Source organism: Catharus ustulatus, chromosome 3 (genome assembly GCF_009819885.2).
Source record: "Catharus ustulatus isolate bCatUst1 chromosome 3, bCatUst1.pri.v2, whole genome shotgun sequence".
Lineage (NCBI taxonomy): Eukaryota > Metazoa > Chordata > Aves > Passeriformes > Turdidae > Catharus > Catharus ustulatus.
Window position 1 is genome coordinate 38,593,032 of NC_046223.1, and position 22,872 is coordinate 38,615,903.

General features: G+C 51.5%; 4 protein-coding genes and 1 long non-coding RNA gene across 9 annotated transcripts in view; 2 read left to right on the forward strand and 3 right to left on the reverse strand.

Moving 5' to 3' along the window:
* Positions 1-299: 299 nt before the first annotated feature.
* Positions 300-6,547, reverse strand: LRRC73 (leucine rich repeat containing 73). Its single transcript, XM_033055579.2, has 6 exons — positions 6,147-6,547; positions 5,518-5,678; positions 4,382-4,504; positions 3,073-3,173; positions 2,337-2,520; positions 300-734 (listed from the first exon to the last, which is right to left on the reverse strand). Exons 1-6 carry the CDS (start codon positions 6,416-6,418, stop codon positions 664-666), a joined length of 912 nt encoding a protein of 303 aa, XP_032911470.1. The 5' UTR covers positions 6,419-6,547; the 3' UTR covers positions 300-663.
* On the forward strand, positions 741-11,534 carry LOC116994124. 2 transcript variants are annotated; one of them, XR_004417418.2, is made up of 3 exons: positions 741-870; positions 7,636-7,767; positions 7,895-11,534. It is a non-coding gene; the product is annotated as an uncharacterized LOC116994124 (long non-coding RNA). The 2 variants fall into 2 exon arrangements; XR_004417417.2 differs by having other exon boundaries at positions 7,636-11,534.
* YIPF3 (Yip1 domain family member 3) lies at positions 11,283-16,465 on the reverse strand. Its single transcript, XM_033055578.2, has 9 exons — positions 16,334-16,465; positions 16,049-16,255; positions 15,861-15,967; positions 15,242-15,287; positions 14,855-14,947; positions 14,392-14,523; positions 13,759-13,872; positions 13,176-13,299; positions 11,283-11,789 (listed from the first exon to the last, which is right to left on the reverse strand). The coding sequence occupies exons 1-9, from the start codon at positions 16,412-16,414 to the stop codon at positions 11,668-11,670; spliced, it is 1,026 nt and encodes a 341-aa protein (XP_032911469.1). The 5' UTR covers positions 16,415-16,465; the 3' UTR covers positions 11,283-11,667.
* A 13-nt stretch (positions 16,466-16,478) lies between these two features.
* On the forward strand, positions 16,479-19,743 carry POLR1C (RNA polymerase I and III subunit C). Its single transcript, XM_033055581.1, has 9 exons — positions 16,479-16,588; positions 16,671-16,742; positions 16,834-16,941; positions 17,454-17,586; positions 17,691-17,810; positions 18,011-18,163; positions 18,335-18,484; positions 19,015-19,131; positions 19,432-19,743. The coding sequence occupies exons 1-9, from the start codon at positions 16,520-16,522 to the stop codon at positions 19,548-19,550; spliced, it is 1,041 nt and encodes a 346-aa protein (XP_032911472.1). The 5' UTR covers positions 16,479-16,519; the 3' UTR covers positions 19,551-19,743.
* A 1,272-nt stretch (positions 19,744-21,015) lies between these two features.
* XPO5 (exportin 5) overlaps positions 21,016-22,872 on the reverse strand; it is a 30,323-nt gene continuing 28,466 nt past the window's right edge. For all 4 annotated transcript variants that reach the window (XM_033054098.2, XM_033054097.2, XM_033054096.2 and 1 more), the window contains one exon: positions 21,016-22,715. In XM_033054098.2, coding sequence (XP_032909989.1) covers positions 22,575-22,715 — 141 coding nt within the window. In that variant the 3' untranslated portion in view covers positions 21,016-22,574. The remainder of the gene's footprint in view (positions 22,716-22,872) is intronic.

The following is a 22,872-nucleotide window of genomic DNA, read 5'->3' on the forward strand; positions in this document are numbered from 1 at the left end:
GTGCCGGGCCTGGACGGGCCCACGGCGCCAGCCCGCGCCTGGCACCTGCCTGTCCCTGCCCGCGCCTGGCACCTGCCTGTCCCTGCCGGCGCCTGGCACCTGCCTGTCCCTGCCGGCGCCTTCCAGACCCTGCCCGGCACCTGCCTGTCCCTGCCCGCGCCTTCCAGACCCTGCCCCTCCTTGGCACCTGCCTGTCCCTGCCGGCGCCTTCCAGACCCTGCCCGCGCCTGGCACCTGCCTGTCCCTGCCGGCGCCCGCCCTCCTGGGGTCGCACAGTGGCGGAGGCGGACGCTGCCAAGTGGTGCCACGACCTCTGTGACCTTTATAAAAGTCTCATCGCGACAGCAGTACAAGCGATAGAAAGGACATCTCTTATACACATCTGAATAAATACAGCCTGCGCTCTGCGGGCGCAGCCGGGCGTGGGGGTGGCAGGGCGGTGTGAGCTATACATGCGGCGACGGGGACAATCACAAGCGGCCGACGAGGCGTGTGACGACACGGAGACGTGTGTAGAGGTTGGCTCGGACCGGGCTCCTGCGCTCGGAGCCGAGGGAGGCAGCGACGGGAGGTGAGGTGTGGGAGAACGGGGGGGAGCCCCGCGGAGGCCGGGGCGGGCGGTGCGCGGGGCTCTCCTCGGCAGAAGCAGGCAGGGTAGCCCAGCTACATTTCTGTTTCTGCTAAGAGGCTGTCACCGAGGCCTGACGTCATCAGGACCATCTGGGAGCTGGAATCTGTGTCGGGAGAGGGAGAGAACCGTGAGCCGATCCGGCTGCCAGAGAGCACAGGGCTCTACTCCGGATCCAGAAGTGAGGATGAAGAATTCAAACACGACAGGGTGGGAAGAGAACTCCTGAGAGAAGTGTGAGAGTAAGTAGGAACCAGGCCTGCTCTGGTCACACTGCAGAACAGAATCGATTTTTGGGGAGGGGGAGAAAGCAGAGACAGCAGCAAGAGGCCAGAGGAACATCAGGTCTGAGTACCCCCGACATTCAGGGGAGTGTGGTTGTACTGGCCCAGCTGTGCCCTTACCCAATCCTGCACAGGCCTTCAGATCTGCACTCATTGAGTGTTCTTCAGTAGAGAGACAGTGTCCAGTTGGGGCAGGCTTCAAGCTGCAATCCAGCCAGCACTACACAGGGTGGTGGTGTTGCCTTCCCAAGAGCAGGGAAGCAGGGATGGGCAATCAGCCATGTTACAGCAGCAGAAGCCTGGAAATACTGACTTTCTGCACTGCATGAATGGAGGGTTTGTACAGCCTTCCCCTGCCTGCCTTGGGGAGGTGAGGGCAGCTTGCTGGCTCTGCCATGGCTCAGAGCAACAGCCAGGAATCCTGTGACTCTCCCCACAGCAAGTGAATCAACTGCAAGGAGAATGTAAGTAAGAAGCTTAGCAGGGTACCGGTTTCCCATACGGAGGCCTTTTGAAACTGAAAAAAAATCTGTTTTTTCCAGGATGGGAGAGAGGAGAGCTCTAGTGGCAGTCCTGCACATTTAAAACTACTGCAGGGAAATCTCTACTTCAGGAAACGATTTCTGGAAACTAGATCCAAAACTTGGCCAAACTGTCACTAAATTACTTTTATGGGTTTAGTAGATGAGGATCCAGATGTTTTGAGGCTCAAGGATTGGTTGTTCCTGTCTGCTGGTGGTCTGATATGAGAATTATGAGGGGTGAAAGACAAATGAAGTTAAAAAAGGCAAACCCTCAAACCAGCTGGATCACAAGGTAGTCACGATAAAATACAATATCATATATGCAAACTACACAGACCAGGCTACTGCTATCTCCGTAATACACCTTTTTTCCATTCCAAGCAACAGACAGACAGTGGCACCTGGCTAACCCTTCACATCTTTGGGACACAGAGATAGGAATGCTGATGCTGCGTGGATTGTAGGGAGGTTCTGGAAACAGTGAGGAATGACACAAGTTTTGGCTAGGATATCTGGCAAAGGCTCCCAAGATCTTTAATATTCCTGCCCTTGAGTTTTAAGACTTTCAGATTTCGTTCCTGCAGCATCAGGAAAAATGCCTCAGAGGTACTGTTTCCACTCTTTGCAGCAGCCGCATTGTCCTTGGAGGCTGCCTTTCCCAGAATGGTGCAGCCCAATGCTATTTAACATGAAGGTCATGCCTGGAGGTGTATATATTCCACGGGGGTTGTATGTATTCCATGCAGGTTGTATGTATTCCAGTTCATGGGGAGAAGGGACAGACCCATTCACCAACCCCACTACAAGATGCCACTGGCACTGGAAACATCCCAGACACCCCAGTTCTTGAGTTCTTGCCCCTCAGTTCCTGCCCCCCAGCCCAGCTCCCAGAGCTCTTACTGTTCTGGCAGATCCAGGGGTTCTTCTCCCTGGCAGTGACTTCATGGGCCTCCGTCTCCTCCTCTTCCTCACCCTCTGAGAGAAGATCAGAGATCTGCTGCTGCAGCTCAGGACTAATGTTGTTCTCTGCCAGGATGAGTGTCCGTAGGGCTGTGGGGTAATTCTCTACCATGTCCAGCAAGGTCTGGGGGGAGAGTGAGATAAACAGGCTGACAAGCATCACAAAGGCTGAGCAGAAAGAATGTCAGTGCTTTGTCTCCCTGCAAACTCCAGCCCTCCTCTCCTTACTTCTATCTTCCCTTGGCCTTGACCTCCCTTCATCAGGCTTTATGGGAGACCGAGGACTTCCCATCTTCCTGTGGGAAGAGCCAAGCTTGGATTTTCTGGCTCTAAAGAAGGAGGGACTGCTCTACACTGCTGCTGTCACATATCCAGGCCCTATTCCCTCTTACCACTAGAAGCTGGAGATCTGAGAGGAGAGTCTGTAACTGAGCCTTGGCCTGTGTTTATCCACAGAGATTGAGTTCTGATTCTCAGCCAAAACTCCAACCTCATTTCTTCCAAGAAAACAGCCAGGGGAAAGCAAGAACCCCCTGGGTGCAGGGAGGGAATGGGGTGTGTGTGGACTTCAGCCTGTGGTTGGAGGCAGGTGTGGGTCCTGGGGCCTCTGCAGACACCCCTGACCTGTGCCCTTGAGGTGTCAGTGATGCTGTAGAATAACTGTGGGCTCCCATACCTGAGCTGACTGGTTGGTGAGTCCTGTTCCCTCCAAGTCCAGCACTTCAAGGGTTCGACTGGAGGCCACAGCAACAGCGAGCATCCCAGCTACCTGGTCACCTGTGGGAGGAGCAAACCAGGGCTGTCAGCAGTGCCTGCCTTCCCTCATGTAATGCCACATGCCCTCATGTACCTGGGACTGTCATGGAAACATCCCCTGAGCAGTTCTACCATCAGACAACCTCCCAAATCTGTTACCACATGATGGAAAAAAAGCTGTTAACTGAGAAAACAGACAAGGAAAAGTGCACCATTCTGTGGTTATGGGAGCAGTGACTGATCATCAGGGGGAACACAAAGGAACAGTGAGATTGGTTTTATTCCCCAAAGAACCATATCTTCCCAAATCTCCTTCCTACTCAAGGAGGCAAGGGCCTTTAACAGTCCCGGTAGGGCATTCCAGACACAGAATAGGAACTGAATACTTCAGTCTAAGGAAAGGCTGGAGTCAGAGGACTGCACCAGCTGGCAGACTGCCTTCCTCGAAAGGGGGTAGACTTTGAGGAGGGGATGTGGCAGGATGAGGAGCATTGAAGATTAATGTTGGTGAAGAGACATGACTCCAGAATGCATTCTGACATTCTCTGTTGAATGCCAAGATGCCATACAACCATGACACCTTCTCTTGGAGCAAAACCCCGACTGCTGTCAAGTAACACCCTGGGGCTTTTCCTGTCCGAGAGGAGGTACCTGGTCAGAGAAGAGGGCCTGGGGGAGGCTCTGCTTGCAGACAGGTTGAGGAAGGGAGTATCATCCTGATCCACAGAGCGGCATGGCCCAATCTCCTCCTCACCACCTTGCAGCAGAGCAGGAGAGAGTTTGTTTCTATGGCAACGAGTGCCAGGCTTTCCTCCTCCTCCTCCCTGCTTCTCTAGGAAGATGAAGGGGGGGGGGGGCGTGGGGACATACTGCATCTGCCAAGCCAGCTTCAATGCCCAGGGCTTCAGGAAGAAGGGAGACATAGAGGGTCAAATGTGATGACAAAGGCAGCGGAGTGGGCAAGGCACAGCCTCCTTTCTGCACCTCCCCACAGGGCAGGGGGCCACCTCACACAAGCAGAGCAGTGAGGGTGGCTTCCCCTGCAGCTGTAGGTGCCTGGCAGGGAGAACTTACTGCTGGGGAACAGAGGGCACCTATGCAAGGAACAGCCCAATCCCACTGTTGATGCTCTGCCACCTTTCCAGAGCTTAACCCCTAACCACCCACTGGTGCAAATCACACGAATGCTGGGAGGCAGGAGTGCTCCTCCTCCCCGGCCCCCAGCTTACCTAGTGGGTTGTAGTCCAGGTTCAGCACACGGAGCTGGGAGCTGTGAGCCACTGCAATGGCTAAGCGTCCCCAGCCTTTACTTGTGATGCCTGGGTTGGCACTCAGTGTTAGCTCTTTGAGGCCTGGAGAAGAGAGAGAAGCCAAACCACAGCCTTAGGGTCCCAAAGCAGTCACAGGAGAACAACTTTGGGTTCTGTCCCTCTGCTCTGTAGAGCTTAAGGGCTTGGTTTGCTCTGACAACTGTCATGCATTTCAGTGATCAGTGAAATATTTAATTGCCTTCAGCTGTGGCCTTTCAGTTAACCATGCTGCAACTGCCCCATTTATCTGCTCTCCCAACCTGCATCCTGCTTACCCTAAATAGCAAACACAGTGGAAACTAAGGGGTGTGTGAGACAACTGACTGGGTGAAGACGGTGGAATGAGGTGACAGGCTGGAGAGAGGATAACAGGGACAGTAGGTTCTGAAGCCTGCACCTGAGAAGGGTGGCCAGCAGAGATAACAGCATCAGTGGCATTGTGCACACACAGAGGAGGAGGTGCTGGGAAAAGATGGAAAGCACTTTGAGAGTCGGAAGAAAGGATTTACCTCAGCATATGCCAGCTCTCAGCTTGAGTGGGTCACTGGCCTCACACCACCAAAGAGCATTCTCTGCAAAGACCTGAGTCTTGGCACGAAGGCTGTGACCATGCAACTACATGCTCACGGAGTGCTCCCTCAAGCAGGGACAACTCCCAGGCACTGATAATAAAGCTAAGTGCTGAGGTAGAGGTGCACAATATATTCATCTATGTTGATTATCAACACACAAAGGCAAAATAATTAATTCAAAGTTGAAGCTGTCCTCTCCTCCACTTTCAAATGCTGCTGACATGAACCAGAAGCAACCTGTTAGTCCTTGAGCTCCAAACTGCCAGCAGGACAGATCAGTAGCAAAAAGCCCAAACCTGCCCAAGGGAACCACTTGTCTATTGCTCAGCTTATCTGCTTTTCTTAAGTTAAGGGAAAGAAATCCTTAGCCCTGGCAAACCACAGAACCTGACTCCTCCAGGGCTGAGGATTTAGTGCTGCATACATCTGATCTATGTGAAAGCTCCACCAGTCATTGAGCAGCCCACAGCCCTTGGTGCTTACCAGACTTGGCCCCATCAGGTGGCAGGAGCCCACAGATAAGGTTGATGCCTTCATCACCCAGCATGCAGTCTCCTAGATCCAGAGCCACCAGCGAGGGGTGGATGGAGAGAGCAGGGTTGAGGAGGGCCAAGCCTGCATCTGTCAGAGGACTCCCATGGAGGCTGTGCAGGTAAAAGGGAAAATTACTACGGAACCTTCTTCCTGGGGCTAACTAACCTGACAGGGAGGAAGAAGCAGACAAAATGAGGTGGATGACAAATACTAACCCCAAGTGGGCAAAAATCTTTGGGAAGCCTCTGTCTCCAGGGTCGGCTGGCCGCTATGGTGGCCCTCCTCTCCCGGCCGGGACGAGGGGTGCAGGAGATGCCAGCGCTGGAGGGGCAGCCCCACCACCGGGGCTGGAGGAGCGGGACTGAGAGGCAGGGCCGTGCCCAGCCGCCGGGGACAGAGGTGGCTCCCTCCAAGCCAGGTGACGGGCAGGGGCTTATCCTCCGCAGCGTCAAGGGCATTTTCCCTCCGACAAGACACAAATTCAGGGGCTGGCCCCGAGCTGATAGTCCCCCGAAAGAGCCGTCCCAGCCCGGGAGGGGCCGGGGCCCCCTCGGCAGCCCACGCCTCCCTGTACTTACAAGAGGGACTGAACGGAGCGATTGGTCTTCAGGGCCTCGGCCAGCTGCTTGACGCGGTTGATGTTGGAGACGATGCCCAGGTTGAGGTTGAGCTGCGCGAGGGAGCGGGACTCGGCCACCCCGCGGCAGACGTGCCCAAAGTCCCGCTCGGAGAGCTGGCAGCCCCGCAGCGACAGCAGCCGCACCGAGTTCTCCCGCAGGCTCTCGCAGATGTCCCGGATCTCCGCCCCCGACAGCGTCTCCCCGGAGATTTGGATAGACCCCGGCAGCATCTTCCCCCGGCTCGGAGCGCCGCCGATGCTGGGGCCGCGCCGCCCGGACGCCGGGGGAGAGCCGCGCTGCGCGCTGCCGGCCGGGGCGGGCGCCGCCGCTGCCGCCGCCGCTGCCGGGCAGTCCCGGCCCGGCCCACCGCGGCCCCGGGGGCGGCACCGCGCTGCCTCACCGGCGGCCGCCGGGCCGCCCCGCTCCGCCCGGCGGGGCGGCGAGACCCAGGGCAGCCATCGACAGGGGCTGATCCGCACCGGGACGCGGGGTCGCACCGCCCCACAGCGCCGGGCGGGGGCCGGGCAGCCCCGCGCGTCCCCGCCCCGCTCCGCCCGCACCTGCCGGGCCGCCCCGCCTTCCCCCGGCCGCTGCTCCGAGCCCTCCTCCCCGCACGGCCAGCGCCTCCTCGCGGCATGGAGCAGGCCTGGAGGGGGGTCCGGCATCCCTCATCCCACCCCGCCGTCATTCAAAGCCAGCGAGGGGCGACGGCAGCGCCCGCTGGCACCTGCCCCTGCCCTGAGGAGATGGCGGGGCCAGGGCCGCCAGGGCTGGGTCCCCGACACTGGGGGTCCAGGAGGGGAAGAAGGGAGGGTGGAAGAAGCATCTGGGAAAGGCTCTCCATGCCAGCCCCACTCCCAACTGGGGAAAAGGGCCCAAGCCTTTGGGCCATGGCATACTCTGGGTGCTTGGTCCGAGGACCTGTGGTTTTCTATGGCTTCAGTGGTGTTTAATACTTAGACCTACTGAACATGAATCCTCGACCCATGACTTAGTGGCAAAGTCAGTCTAATCTGCTCCTCATAGCCCAGAGCTTGCAAGAGCCAGTGTTGGGAAGCAGCTGCTTGGAGGTGAAAGTTGGAGGGTTGGGGAAGGGCCACAGACTTCCTTATCCCTGAGCACACAGCCCTTGCCCTCAGCCTGACCTGAGGTATGCGGGGCAAACCTCAGTTCCTACTAATTCACAGGTATGGAACACAGGGATTTGTCCCCTCTCTCCCCATTGAGTAATCCTGTACTTGGAGAGAAATAGGAAGCAGGGCCCCTGCGTTTTCAACTCCACTGAGCCGAAAAAGGAAGGCAGTGATGTGGAAATTAGGTTAAACCGCCTAAGTAGGCAGCTTTCTGCACATAACTAATCTGGCTGCTGCATATAGCAGTGCTCAAGTGAATTCCAGCCCAGTGGGTAACACTGGGACTAAACCAGGCTCCTCTGCTTGGTTTGCAGGCCACGGCCCAGGAGAGAGGGGATGGAAAATGGAGAGAAAAATAGGATGTGGAGGGGGATATGGAGCACTTCTCCATTGAAATGGAGGAGCAGACCACCTGAGCTGAGGATGCATGTTAAGTCCTGAATGAGGTAAGGGGAGCTGCAGCTTTAAGACTTTGGCTTGAACTCCCAATGTGGGTATCACCAGGCCCTTCACGTAATCTATCTCTGTTCTCTAGAGTACCTACATCCCTCTCTTTCTTTCCCTGTTGCACAGAGATGCATGACCTTGATACTATTCCTGCAAGATACAGTAGCTGCAAGATAAAGAACCGACTGCCGTGCAACTCATCTGTGCTACAATATGTGTGCAATATGAGTAGCAGCTACAAGCATCCAGCTGTGGTACAGCTGTGGTACTGCGGCTTTCAGAAAAGGAGTAGCTAATCTCTAAGGTCACATTAAAAGACTCAGGTGAGAATGGGATCCTATGTGTTGCAGGATGGTGAAGGACAAAAGACTGGATTTCAGAGTTATAGGCAGGGGGTGGCCAAGAAAATCCCAGCTGCTGCTACTGCATGCAGGTCAACTAGAAGGCAACACTCAGACTCACCTCTCAATTACCTCCAGGCACTACTCAACCCATGCTTTTGTAACACAGACTATTATTAGAGAGGTGCTTGGAGGAGAGCCCTTGGGACATGTCCCACTTCCATTGACAGTAGCAGTCCCAGAACACTGATGAAGATGCCCTAGTGCATTTTCACTGCCTGCTGCCAGGAGCCAGAGCATACTGAGGAGACAAGTATCCTGCCTACTTTATGCTCAGTTCATGGAAAAAAGTGACACAGGAGCTAATGGTCAAAAACTTTGGCTCACCAAACTTAATGCAGGGCTATGCAGAGGGGACTTTGGCAATGCTATTTTGTGTAGAACTAGATATTTCTTCCTTGTCATGTGCAGTTACCCAACAGGTATGAGGAAGGTCATTTATTGTTTACCTACCAGGGGCAGAAAGAGTGATGCCATTGAGTCAACACATAAACAGAGAAAAACAGTGGATGAGCAGCAACTACAGTGAGAGTAGACATAGGAAAGGAAACAAATGGGAGAAGAAAGAGCCGACCTGTTACCCAAAATCACAACTAAGGTGACCATTAGTGCAACAAGGATAGACTGTAAGAGTTGGACTCTCAGGTACTGCATAGAAGAGGAGGAGGTTATAGACGCTTTAATATTAATTTTCAGCTTTAATATACAGCTTTCTTTCTAACTAACAGCTTTTTATGTTTGTTCCATATTTAATAAAGAGGGGCTTACACAGAGCTATCTTTACTCAAAAGGGGGAAATGATGAGTGGGCTATTTCAGATTTGCCGCAAGGGAGAAGGGAGAAAATTATTTGAGATTTGCTGCAAGAGCTGTGGCAGGAAAAACAAAGGCAGAGATAGTGTTGCATGATAGGGTTGTAAGGCTTGTTCTGATAACCAGAGGACTTGAGTAAGCATAGAGGCCCTCCCACAAGGACTTTATTAAGCCTGCATGCTCAGCATGCTCCCTAGAACTGCAGCATGCATGCATTTTCCTGAAAAAAGCGTCCTTCTCTGTCAGTGAAAGGCAATGCTGAAGCTCTCAGCCGGGTACTGAATTTCTGGCAGTAAAGAACAGTTCAGCTTCCAGCTGCTGCTGCACAGAGAATTAATCAGGGCTGAAGAACTGGAGCAGAGCAAGCCCCACAGGTTCCAAGAGGGTGGTTGGTTGTCACCCTGATCATGTCCCCAGCTGACACAACACAGAAGCTGCTCGGGGGAAGTATGAGGAGTTTGCTCACTGCTCTTCTCTGTGCTTTGAGTGAAAACACAGGGCACCCCTCTGGTTCACTGAGTGGCTCAGCACAGGAGGGAGCACAGCTGCTCTCCAATTCTGTAGTAGATCAGCAGTGGTACAAATTTGGTGCAGAATGATTTTTTTCCTCTCAGATGAACTTACTCTAGTGACAATTGCCTCTTTCCCTTTTACTTCCCCCCTGCCAGAATTTGCCCCCCTTCCAGAATTTGCACCAAGAGAAACAGATCCATTCTAGGTTGCCAGGGCAAGAACTTGGAATTAGAAACAAACCTCCCATGGAGATATAAAGAGGGAAATGCCAGAAGCAGCATTAAAAACTAACAGTTCCATTTTGTCAAGTTTTGAAATTATAGAAATTCTAGGAGCTTAAAGTAGTTCAATTGGTCCAAAAACCCCCCATGGAGACTGCTAGCCAAAATAATTAACAATTCCCCCAAGCAGCTTGCTCTGAGTGCTGTTCTTCAGCCAAAATGTTTCCCAAGAAAGGGGGTCAGGAGGGGAGAATAGAGTGGAGTGAGGGAACCTGTCTGTTACGCATGTGATTGTTAGCAGAGAAGCTTCTTGCTCTTAAAAGGGGAACGAATTATGAATGTGGGAATAAGCAAACAGGGGAAAGTGGGACACTGTGACTGAAAATAATCAGGTCCTGTCCAGTGACTTTTCAGCTGAAGCAGATGACCAACCTGATTACAGTAGCTGGCACTATCTTCTTCTCTTTCATTGCACCTTGGCACTAGTCTGAATGCACTACAGCTGCATCCTCTCCCATTAATATAAACAAGGGACCGAAGTCCAGTTCTGACATACTGCCTTGTGCACTTGTGGGCACATCAAGGAAGGGCAATATCCTGGTTTTTTTCTGCCTGAGTTTAAAGATGAGATTCTCTGAGGGGTGGCTTCTCTCCCCCAGACATCCAGAACTACAGAGAGAGAAAAGATGAAAGCCAGTTACCAGCTAACAGCTTCTACTTGCAGACCAATAGAAATCTGAGCAGTGAAGGAAGGCTGAACTACTCAGCTGTGATTTACTGCAGTGCAGGTAAGCCTAGACTGGGCTGCTCTGCTTATCCATCTTTACTGGAGTTTTCCTGCATCAATACACTGGAGATTAATATGCCAACTCTATTTCCATTACACACTCTGCTATTTCTCCCTTTGTTAAATGGAAAGACCAGAGACAAGCTTGCCAGAGGCCCTCAAGGCCCCAGGTGTCCTTTCAAAAAACGCCTAGACTCAGCTTGAAAAGCCAGGCAGTACACGGAAGAATGGGTGTCTGGGGAACAGAATGCTACTGCCCAGAGGTGACAGTCCCACGGCTGGGAGACACGAGGGCCAGCAGCACAAGGGTGGGCTGACCTGGCCTCCTAATAGAAATATCCACTGAACACCATGCACAAACATGCTGCCCTGCATGTCCCAAAGAGCAACACGGGCAGAAGGGTGGCAGGAAAGGTACGGTGAAAGCATGGGGACAGATACTTCTCTGACATAGAGAGCAGAAGGGATGGTGAGGTGAGATAGCAGCGTGCACCAAGTGAAGACAGAGGAATCAATGTGGAACATGACAAGAAAGAGCATGTGGTTAAACACTGTGCTGTTCCTAAAAATTGACAGAGAAAGTGAAGTTCCTGTGCCTTTTGAACTACTATGCCTTTGAAAAAAGTGCCCAAAACAGGACATGTGTCATAGAAGATCTGAAGAAGGACAGCAGAAAATTGCAAAGAATCCTGCTTTGAGTCTAGGACAGGACAGATGAAGGTGCAGAGACCCAAATACCACGCTCCCATTAGACAAGCAGGCTCAAGCATAAGACATCGCTCAGCACCAACATCAAATTTAATTCTTCCCTCTTCAGGACAGGAACAGGGCAGATACTCCTGGAGTTACATCAGCAAGCGGAAAGAGGGCTAAGGAACAAACTGTGCTGGGAAATCCCAGCTAAACATGCAGGCAACAGAACCACTCTACTCAAGACAGCCCAGACCTGGATGGGGGAAGAATGTAGCTCTTCTGAGTCACTGAGGTGCAACTCACCTCTGCTGAGTCCACTCAGCTGCCCAAAACCATAACACAGAAGACAGGTCCGGGAAAATAAAACCAAGTTGTCTTCTTGCTCTTCTGTCCTGTTCCTAAGAGGCAGCAGGTAACTGTGGCCCTATGCAGCCCCAAAAGTAGTGAAGGAAGCAAGTCCAAGTCTGTAAAACTACAGGGTCAATGCAATGGTTTTGGCTGTTGTGTTCAATACAGCATTGGAAACAACTGGAATGTCTCGGGCAACTCTCTGAAAGGGTGGCATGTTGGGTCCTTCCAAAGTGTCCAGGATACCTGGAGAACAGAAAAAAGAGGAGAGAGGCAAGAGTTAGTTCAGATGACAGCAGATGGCACATTTCTTCTTGCTTTTCTCTCTGTCCAGGTAGTGGTTGAGGGTGGCAGGGCCCAGAACAGGTGAAGCACTTGCAGGCAGTGGAAGGAGACATCTAGCCCCAAAGACTGAACAGGAGTAAACAGTTCCATCCGGAGATCACAGGGTACACATTATAGCTTGTGCTTGGGGCAGGAAAACTCCATATTCCCAAGAGAAACAGAGATCCTTTTGCTCTGAGGGCATCAGATCCAGTCCCCTGCTATTTGCAGGTACTGCCAGAAATGTTGCTCTGCTGAGGGAAATTGATAAAATCCTGTTTCTGCTTCATCCCAGCTCTTAGAGCAAGACTCTCTTTCATCCTGAGATGCACTTGCAGACTCACATTAGGAGCTGCAGCTGTGCTGCAATGTGGAATTTCTGTCACTGCAATGCAAACAGACCATGCTTGGCAGGAAGTACACAGACCAATGCAAATGTCCTCAAGTCTCTGTCAATTACCCTCTTAAGACTGATAATCAGTTTTGGAGTGCCTTGAGGAAAATTGCTTGAAGTATATTTTATTATATTTCATTTGCCAAAAAGCTGGAGATCAGAACCTGTGCCGTAAGAGCAGATTCAGGAAAAACAAGATTTATATCTAAAAGGACTTGCAATGCTATGTATAACCCCTAATGACGCAGATTTATCAGAAATATCACAAATGGGTCTGGCTGTGTAAATCATAGAAGAGACTTGCTGAATTGCATATTGAGGGATCTGGAAACTCTCTAGAGATAGGGTGGGAGATGAGTTTTGGTTTTGTTTTTTTTTTTTTTTCATGGAGGTTGGGACTTTGTTAGGAGAAAACAAGAAGAGACATGGAAGGAGGACCTGAACATGCATGGCCTGGTTAACAGTACCAGCTGGGGAAGATACAGCTTCTGCTGTCTGTGCTATACAAGACAAGATAAGAAACAGATGTTAAACAAAGAAGGAAAAACACTTATGACACATTCCCTCATCAGAGAAAAAGCAACCTGACTTCAACAATATTCAGGAAGAGGCTGGACATCTGCAAGCAAGAACAGTTAATGCTTTTACACTTGTGGGGAAACAATAAGGCTCCTGCCTCACAAATTGGGTCTTAAGTGCTAAAACTCAGTACACAGTAACTACCTCAATATTTACATGCTGCTCTACTTGAACAGCTTCTTCTAAAAAATCTAGTGGGGGTCATTTCAGAGTTGGAAACTGGCACAGATGCCCAAAAGACAGCTTCAAACTTTTCATCCTTTCTCCCAGAGAGAGAAAAAACAACTTTTCTTCTCCCAGATCTAACAGGATGTCTTTATATCTGCCTTGCTTACCTTCTACCACCTTGTGATAAGCAAAGTGCAGATAGAGGAGGAAAAGCATATGCAGAGCAGCAAGAGTCCCACACAGGATGAGCCGCTGGGTATGTCCCACGGTGCGTGACACCAACACAGCAACCTAGGAGAGAGGAGGTGATCAGAGACAAGGCAGCTGCTACCTGACCCTCTGGCACTGCAGTCCAGAACACATGGAAGAACAGGTCAAGCAGTGAGAATCTGCAGAAATGCTGCACTGAGTCTTTTTCACAGTTTTCACCGACAAATTTAGAGTAACTGGACACTGTTTTGTGTAGGTGAACCTTGCCCAGTCTTGCCAAGAGTGCGGGATGCTCAGGCATGGCTCTCCACAGCAGCAAGGGCTGCAAGGAGTAAATTAACCTGCAGCTGTTAGAATGGGTGAGGATATTAATCCAAGCAGCACCTCCACACACCAGTGGCCAAATTATGCAGGAGCATAATTTTCTCCACAGCAGTTTGACTGGCTGTGAAATGAACCACCAGGTCAAGGGACAGGAAGCAAACACTTCCCTCCCTTTTTTTGTGTCAGGAAGAGGACCCCAGGCTGCCTGCCCCTTACCATTCGTAGTGTAGAGAGTCCACCAACAACCAACCAGAAGATATAGAAGAGGGAGTGGAAGTGGATGTTATAGGTGACAAAGAGAGTGATGCAGTGTCCAAAAAGACCGTAGCCCTGACAAAACAAAAATGTCCATGTTACAAGCACCAGTCCCACACAAAGGACCACTGATCAAGAACATGAACAGCCTATTCCTGCAACACTTCACCACGGCAAAGCCTCACAAACCACTCATTCACTGCCAGTCAACCACAACAACAACAACAACTTTAACAGCAGCTCACACACAGATCATCTGTCTGAAGGATTCACAGGCATGTCAGAGATTGTGACAACGTGGGAAACAGAGAAAAAATCCTCTAATCCCAGAGAAATTGGAGACTCCTGGCTTTTTACCACCAGGTTCTCAAATCAGAAAGTGCAAAGCAGGAGACCTGCACGAAGGGAGTGCCTCTTTGTATTACTGCTGTGCCTGGGAAGGGGCAGGTCAGAAGAACATCCTGGAATTCCAGGTCCCAGTGTAGTTTCCTGGAAGCAGCAATTTATAAAGATTTTTCCTGTTCTCTGGGAAAAGCTTGTTCTGGAACACCATACAGCCAATGTGCACCATAGGGCAACTCCATGAGTACATACCAACAGTGAGAGCATCTGCACCATCGTGATTTGGGCATTGCACAGATATGCCAGGAAATACATGAAGGATGAGACGCCCAGCCAGTAACCGAAGCAGGTGCCAATGGCTGTGCCCATCAGTGTGCCTTCCCTCTGTGGAGACAGTGCCAGGATGAGAACTTGAAGGAAGTGACCTGCCAGCACCCAAATTAACCCCTGAGAGTCCCAGACCCTTTGTAGGCATTATCAAACAGCTGGCCAGCAACATTCAGGGGGCCACAGGACCTATACCCCAAGCTCTCCCAGCAGCAGTGTCAAGACGTTCTGGTATATCCTTCCTCCCACCCCCAAACCAACATCCTCAAATCAATTTGCTATTCTGCAAGATGCTTATTCAGTTATAGAAGAGGTTTCCTCTCCTTTTCTAGTGTCACTACAGCAACCCAGAGCCCAGCCCATCACCTATCACTGAAACTTGACGTACAATGATGGTGTCTGAGGTCTTCATTCCATGCAAAAGAATGGCCACCAGTGTGAAAACCAGCATGAGGGGTCCATACAGCTCGCCTGCAATCTTCTACAGGAGGAGACAGGTGAGGGAAAGTTTGATTAGAGCCCCTAAATATCAGGGTACCCACCACAGACGATGTAAGAAGTGCACTGGATGGAGTTTATCACCTAGGTTATCACTTGAGGTTAGGTGACAGCACACTGAGGTTTGGAATAACCACAGAAAGGAGCCACCAACATTTTCAGGGAGAAGAACACCTAACAAACTCAGTCCCTAATAACATGGTTTATTACAGTTATACAATGTGTCTGTGTGACAGTCACTTGGCCACGGAGTCTGATTCAGCAAAAGGGAACTCACCTGTGGGAAATTAATCATCTTCACAGGAATCATGGACTCCAGCAGTCTGCATCACAGGAAATAAGGGAATGACAACAGGAGCAGGAAAAACAACAGGATAGTTAACAAAATGCTTCAGAAGTAAAAGATCCCATATACCCATTACCAGTGTTTGCTGTTGTGTTGACAGGCCTTGAGGGACGGAGGATTCTTTCTACAGGGCCAGTCAAGATCACTAAAGAAGGAAAACCTTACTGTCAGGGGGTTAACTTTGCTGGGTGGGCACAGATTAATTGAAAATGTTTAGGGGTCCACTCCGGAATGAAAGATCATTGACAGAACAGCAGGAAGGAAAAGTAACTTTGCCTTATTGGACACAACTGTGTTGCAAACCCAACACAAGCCACATAAGGCAGTTAAGTATGAAAACAGCCCCTTCTCCTTCCTGAACAGCAATACCAGGGCAGCCAGCCCAACCACACTAAGACCTCACTAAGACGAGCGGGACAACGCAGAGTGTGTTTGTCCATACGTGAGTGCTCCTGCAGGGCTGACAGCCCACTCCTGCTGCTGGCTCGGAGCTGACCGGCAGACTCCTGCAGGCACGGAGCCGCTGCCTCCCCGCGCCGGGGCTGCCCACCTGGCTCGCACTTGGACGGGCTCCACATCGAAGTAGGGCCGGAGGATGTCGATGTTGGCGTAGAGGCTGAAGGCCCTGGAGGCTTGTCTCTTCCCCACCTGCCACATCTGCGGAGAGAAGGGATCGGGCAGCGGCCGGGCGGGCAGGCAGGGCCCGCGGGCCGGGGGCGGCCGGGGCACAGCGCTCACCTGGTCAGCGACCTGCCGGCCCAGCTGCCCCCGCAGCCCCTTCATGCCCAGGAACTCCCCGTCCTCTTCCTCGCCGGCGCCCGCCTCGCCCTCCGCCTCCTCCTCCTCCTCCTCCTTCATGCGCTGGTGCATCTCCCCCATGTCCTCGAAGCTGGAGCCCGACGTGTCGTCCATGTTCTCCATGTCGATGACGGCGGAGCCGCCACCCTGCGCCGGGGCAGACACGGTGTCAGCGCCCGCTCGGCCCGGCCCGACCCGTCCCCGCCGCCCCCGGCCCGGCCCCACCTGCATGTTGTCCTCGAAGCCGCCCCATTCGGCGGCGGGGGCACCGCTCCTGCCGCCGCCCGCCGCCCCCGGCGCGGCCATGGTTCCCGTCCCGGCCCCGCCGCGCTGGCCCGGATGGGCGGGAGCCGGATGTGACGGCGGCCGTGGAGCGGTCCCCGGGACCCGGGAGCACCGCCCATCGCGCCCATGGCGGCCCGGCGGGGCACGGATGAGATGCGGGACCGCGTGGTGCTGGGCGAGTTCGGCGTCCGCAACGTGAGCCGGCCCGGCGGGGCGGGGCGGGGGGCGGCCGGCGCCCGCAGCCCCTCACGGCCCTGCCTGTGCCCTTTCCTCGCAGGTCCACACCACCGACTTCCCCGGCAACTACCCCGGCTACGAGGACGCCTGGGACCAGCGGCGCTTCGAGGAGGTGGGTGAGCGGCGCCGGCGGCCGGCGCTGTCTGTGGGTGTGCGGGGTCTGCCCTGCGGCCCGTGTGACCCGCGGTGCGCGGCTCCCGCAGGCGTTCCGCGTGGACGTGATCCGTGAGGAAGGGGACACCCTGGAGTTCGACATGGTGGGCATCGACGCCGCCATCGCCAACGCCTTCCGCCGCATCCTGCTCGCCGAGGTACCGCCACTCCCGGGGGGGCTCGCCTGGGCTGCCGGCCTGAGACTTGCTTGACAGGGAGCGTGGAACACCCAGCCCTGTGTCAAGGCTTGCGGACAGCTGCGAAAAGCACACGTTCATTCCGCACGTGTGCCAGGAGCCCAAAGAGAATTGGGGCTTTAGCAGCATGGGCGATACCGCCTGCTGGTCCTAGGAGTGCTGTGGTAGTGTCTGCGGGTCAGCCTTTCCGACAGTGCTGTGCTGCCAACCCGTAATGCTGCCAAGTGCTATGAGGTTGAGGATGCCCCAAAACTCTTCTGCCCTTCACTTCTTGTGATTGATTGTTAAAAAAATGGGCATGGGAGTAGATGGGGTGCTAGGGTATACTGCATAGCCTGATTTGGCAGAAATACTACTCAAAATAGTCTGCATGGCAGTTATTTGTGGGAGAGGAGGGACACACGAGCTGGGTAATCTCGTGGCATGTAGTTCAACTATTGTCTTAGGCTGACTTGATCTGTTGTCTCCCTGAGGTGCCAACGATGGCTGTAGAGAAGGTCTTTGTGTACAACAACACATCCATTGTGCAGGATGAAATTCTGGCTCATCGGTTGGGCCTCATCCCCATCCGAGCTGACCCTCGGCTCTTTGAGTACAGAAATCAAGGTAAGAGTCTTGGATAGAATAGAAATATTGAAGGTTTCTCTCAAAGTAGGAAATCGGGGTTGTGTAAACTGAGCAGAAGTGTGGTTTCGTATGCTTCTTCCCAGGAGATCAGGAAGGGACTGAAATTGATACTCTGCAGTTTCAGCTGAAAATCAAATGCAAACGAAACCCTCAGGCTGCCAAGGAATCATCTGATCCCGATGAACTGTATTTCAATCATAAAGGTGAGATCTCTCCTAAAAAGAGGTGCTGTTTGTTCTCTTTGGTCTTGGAAGACAGGACTTGGGCTGTTTTCTCAGCCCTATGTGCTTGCAGGGAGAGATGATTGCATTCTGCTGAACTTAGTTTTTGCTATCTCTAGTCCTGTACAGGACTACCTGCTTTGAGGCAGCAGCTGGCTGATGCTTGTGGCTTCTCTTTGCAGTGTACAGTAAACACATGACGTGGGTGCCCTTGGGGAATCAGACAGACCTTTTTCCAGATGCTGATTTCCGGCCTGTTCACGATGACATCCTCATTGCACTGTTGCGACCCGGGCAGGAAATAGATGTGCTTATGCACTGTGTCAAGGGTATAGGTGAGTTGTGCCTCCTGGGGCAGCGGGACAAGGAATGTTGAGTGCTTGGACTAGGGCACTGTGGTGTGATGGGGAAGGTTGGAGAACTGGCTTTCCCCCTGGAACTTTGGGCCCCAGCATCCTTGTTTCTTGAGCCCTGCTCTCACCCTTGACTCTTAACTCTTCATACAGGTAAGGATCATGCCAAGTTTTCTCCTGTGGCCACAGCCAGTTATCGACTGCTTCCTGACATTACTCTCCTGCAGCCTATTGAGGATGAGGCAGCTGAGACGTTGCAGAAGTGCTTTTCCCCTGGGGTCATTGAGATCCAGAATATCAATGGTACTTTTTTCCTGCACTAAGTTTCCCTGCACTAAGTGCCTTGTTCCTTGCAAGCTTTAGTAGAGACTGATTGGAGGTTAGAGCCAAACTTTGCAGAGACAAAACCACATTGTGATGTCTTGCTGAATGGTTCATGCTCTTCTGAGCCTGGTTTTATGGATGAGTGGCTGCCACGTGCAGATATGTTGGGTGATGATCCAGGATGTCTCTGAAATGCAACCCGTCCACAGAGCTCTGCAGCTGCTGACTGCAGCTTCCAGTGCTGTTCAGTTGTGACACTGGGTAGTGAGCTTGCACTTTCCAGCAGCTGAATGTGGAGACTTCTTGTGTCCTTCCAGGGGTACATGTAGGCTTCATGTTTGGGTTTTTCTGCCAGGTTGGAGTTTCATGTTGGGTATATACTCATTCTTTATATTGGTGTCTTCCCTGCCATTGGTGAGGGGGGAGTGCCTGCTTGAGGTAAGCATGTGCTGTGACCATAAGGCACCTACCTGCTGCAATTTGCCCATCTCGTTTAATCTTCCCTTTAGGAAAAAAGGTGGCAAGAGTAGCCAATGCACGACTGGACACATTCAGCAGAGAAATTTTCCGACATGAGGGTCTTAAAAACCTTGTGCGCCTGGCGAGAGTACGGAACCATTACATCTGTAAGTGCCTAGTTTTCCAGAGTCTTGACATGGTTTCTGTGAACAAGAAGTGACTAGCCAGTGTGTGCAGCTGGCTCTGTGCCTCTCTCCACCCTCAGCATCCATACATTCAGGATGCAGTGGGTAACTGCTTGCTTTGGGATTGAATCTGTTGGTGCTTCCTGCTGGCAAAGGTAGCTGCTTCTCTGGGTGTGAAGATCTGGTTTGTTACAGTGAGGTGTAAGGGAAGGTGAGAGCCAGATGCATGGAGGCTGAGGCTGCCTTGTGCCTGTGCTGACTTGTGTCTGTGTCTTTGTGCAGTTTCAGTGGAGTCGACAGGTATCTTGCCTCCAGATGTGCTGGTGAGTGAAGCCATCAAGATTCTGATGGGAAAGTGTCAGCGCTTCCTCAATGAGCTGGACTCTGTGTCTATGGAGTGACCTGGCTGTAGCTGGGAAAGCAGAAACCTGCACTGCTGTTCTGGGCTTCCTGCACCTGCCTCTGGGGGAGATTCCTCTTCCATAGGCAGGAGGCTTGATAGGGGCTTGCTAAGAATCCAAGGACTAGCTCTTTGGGTTTTTCTGTTGGTAATGAGCTGCAGTAAGGAGATGCTCTAAAATAAAGTCTTTTTTAAAAAAAGCTGTCTCCTGTGCCATTCACAATTGTGAAACCATAATAGATGGAGAAGAAAGTGGCAGCAGGTCTAAAGATGAGTAACAGCATTTATTTAATATGGTGTGCAGTGTGTGAATAGACTGATGGGGCAGTGTAGTAAAGCACTTCACAGCAGGTCAGTGAGGTTTAACAAGTTGGTATCAGAGCACGGCTGTTTAGCAGGTGTTTCAGACCAGCTCCGGGATAGTTAATATGGTACAGAAAAGGCTGTACTGTCAGAGGACTGGAACACCTCTCCTTATGAAGAAATTGAGAGAGCTGGGATTGTTCAGCCTGGAGAACAAGAAAGCTCCAGGGAGACACTATTCTGGCTTTTCAGCATCTAAAGGGGGCACGGAGAAAGACTTTACTAGGGTCTGTAGTGACAGGCTAAGGGCCAACAGTTTTGAACTGGAAGAAGGTAGATTTACATTGAACATTAAGATATTTTTTACAATGAGGGTTGGAGGTAAGTTGTCACAGGCTGCCTAGAGCTGTGAATGCCCCATTCCTGGAAGTGTTCAAGGCCAGGTTAGATGGGGCATTGAACAATGGATTTTGAGTGTTAAGCGTTGAAAATGTCTATGACTACTAGTGTGTCCCAGTTGCTGAAGTCAATCCACACTGTAGTGCTAGACTTAAGTACGTAGAATGAAAGTTCTGTTTCCTTGGGGTAGAATTACTTAGAGTTTAAACATCCTGTTAAGGTGAATATGCTGTAGAGAGGAGGTACACTCAGCATCCTGGCTCCAACCCCAACCTGTCCCATGCCATGCTGCAGACCTAGGCATAGGCTCCACTTGCATATCACACGTTCTATCTATCTATCTATCTATCTATCTATCTATCTATCTATCTATCTATCTATCTATCTATCTATCTATCTATCTACCTACCTATCTATCTATTCCTGTGCTATTGCTTCACATACTTATGGGACAGACCCTTAAATAGCCTAAGGGTTTTGCTTTGACAACACATACCCCTCTAGCTGTAAGCTAGGACCTAGAATTAAACTAGCAGTGAGTGGCAAATAAATACTTTAAAAATGCAATTTCACCCTCACCTATATAGTCTGGAATGGTTTATCACCTCCCTGACAGTGTATTGACCACTAGCAAAGGTGCCTTCTTTTTGGTAGCTGGAATAAGGAATGCTGAGAAATCTCCAGGCAGGTAGTCTGGCCACATCAGAGGCCTCAGATCTTACTGAAACAGATAAAAGAATAAAAATGAAACATGACACCACATGTATGAAACTGGAATAGCTTTACTGACATTCAGGTGTAACACAACCAGTTCAGAGACAGCTTTGGATTTAAACATTCCTACAAAAAAGGTTTAAAATCCATTTTACAAAAACCCCTTGTGTCTAGCATGAAGTCACAGAATGTTAAAAATATCACAACACAATAAATACACCCAGCCTTTGCTAGAGCCAGGAGCCATGTTAGCTCAGAGGTTAAAAAAGTTTGAGGCTAGGGAGAAAAGTGGAGGGTGCTGGTGGAACAGCAGGGGCAGGAGGGTGAGTGGGTGCCCAAGGCCTGCTCTTCCTATCTGCACTCCCACACCTCCCAACCCCAGCCTTTTTGTCCAGTCTGTCCATGTGGAGACACCACTTTTCCACCTACCACAATTTATTACTTGTTCTGTCTCCTGGATAGCAAAACTGCCAGCTAGCTCTGGACAGACCCTCCCAGCTCTTGCGCTAACTCTAGGGTAGATTGTGTAGTAATTGTCATGTAAGAAGAACCAGCTTTGCAGACTGGAGTGGCTTCATTAGAGTCCCACCACATCTAAAACCCAGCTTCTGACCTGGCTCCCCCCTGTACACTGCAGTATAAAGCCCACCCCTCCTGCCTCACCGTGCAATTTTCTGAGAAGTACCAGACTGGGTAAAAACAGGAGCTACTGTCACCTCCACTGCATCAGGGTGAGGAGATCCCTTCTGGATTGCAGGTGCTTCAGATATTGGTCCAGATTTTATTTACCCTGCGCTGGCCAAGTTCTAGTCTACAGGGCATGGTAAAATGAAAAAAAACAAAAATTAAGAAAAAAATATGTCCTGCTCCCCCTGAGAGATGTCCAAGAAAGGCTGGCACAAAGTAAAAGCCTTCCATTTGGCTCTGGGTAGAACAAGCTGTATGATCATATCTATACATACATATGTATATATATGACAGTGTCTGCCTCTTTCTAGAGAGCAGTTGCACCTTAGAAAGGCTGATCTCACAGGAGATCCTGGAGCACTGCTAGGCTTCCTGGCATGCAGCCCTCAGCCCAAGGCTCAGTATCCTGGAGGGAAACAGATTCAGCAGAATTCCAGTCCGCTAGGGACAAGTGCTGATAAGTATGACAGGAGTGTCCAATGTGTTCCCTACAAAGCCTGGCTACTAGCACCCAGAGGAAGATTAGGGTAGCCCCTTTTCACATGGCACACTACTCTGCCTTTTGCATTAATCCTAAACCCCAAGGGATGAAGAGGTGGAGCAAGAGTGACCCGAGGCTACAAGATGATCAGGCTTTACCCTAATGAAGTCTATGGACTCAGCTGCCACCTTGCAGAGAAGCAGAGGTCTAAAGATGCTCATCCAGTGGAGGGGAAGGAGTCAGGGGAAGAGCTTAATATTGACTGGTTCAAATGCCACCACAGGCCCCATCCCAGTGTATGGAAGAGAAGGGGACAGGACCCATAAGGGGCTTTATTCAGATGAATGCTTGTGGAGGCGGTGACAAGGAGAATCTAATGTGCTTACTATGAGGAGAGACAAATTATAAGGTAGGGGAGGAGATGGCTGCAGCATCCCAGACTTAGGGTTCAAAGAGTACATTGAAGCCCTCTCCATCCTCGTGTTCTAGCACATCTGTCTCCAGTGATGGCTTCACCTTTTTGAAGAGAGATGGAAGGTTCCGGATATGAACCTCCTTGCGGAACTGCTCCCCGATGGGCTTCTGCAGAGGACAGACAGGAAGGCATCAGTCATTACTGTCTTCATACCCCCACTCAGCTCAGGGGCAGCTTGCTTGCATATCACAGGCAGACCCCAGCTTCTGAGCAATCCTTAGGCCTGGACCCTGTGCTTGCATTTTGAGGAATTTCAGTACTGGC

What these genes read in the sequence shown, in the direction of transcription:
- LRRC73 (XM_033055579.2), bottom strand. Translation starts at nt 6,418, where the DNA reads ATGCTGCCGGGGTCTATCCAAATCTCCGGGGAGACGCTGTCGGGGGCG. An exon ending in ACCTGATGGGGCCAAGTCTG is followed by an intron (nt 4,505 to 5,517) that starts GTAAGCACCAAG and finishes TCTCTTCTCCAG; the next exon opens with GCCTCAAAGAGCTAACACTG. An exon ending in TCACCAACCAGTCAGCTCAG is followed by an intron (nt 2,521 to 3,072) that starts GTATGGGAGCCC and finishes CTCTCCCCCCAG; the next exon opens with ACCTTGCTGGACATGGTAGA.
- YIPF3 (XM_033055578.2), bottom strand. Translation starts at nt 16,414, where the DNA reads ATGGCCGCGCCGGGGGCGGCGGGCGGCGGCAGGAGCGGTGCCCCCGCC. An exon ending in GCTTCGAGGACAACATGCAG is followed by an intron (nt 16,256 to 16,333) that starts GTGGGGCCGGGC and finishes GCCCCGGCGCAG; the next exon opens with GGTGGCGGCTCCGCCGTCAT. An exon ending in AGATGATTAATTTCCCACAG is followed by an intron (nt 14,948 to 15,241) that starts GTGAGTTCCCTT and finishes CTCCTCCTGTAG; the next exon opens with AAGATTGCAGGCGAGCTGTA.
- POLR1C (XM_033055581.1), top strand. Translation starts at nt 16,520, where the DNA reads ATGGCGGCCCGGCGGGGCACGGATGAGATGCGGGACCGCGTGGTGCTG. An exon ending in GCCGCATCCTGCTCGCCGAG is followed by an intron (nt 16,942 to 17,453) that starts GTACCGCCACTC and finishes TGTCTCCCTGAG; the next exon opens with GTGCCAACGATGGCTGTAGA. An exon ending in TGAGATCCAGAATATCAATG is followed by an intron (nt 18,485 to 19,014) that starts GTACTTTTTTCC and finishes TCTTCCCTTTAG; the next exon opens with GAAAAAAGGTGGCAAGAGTA.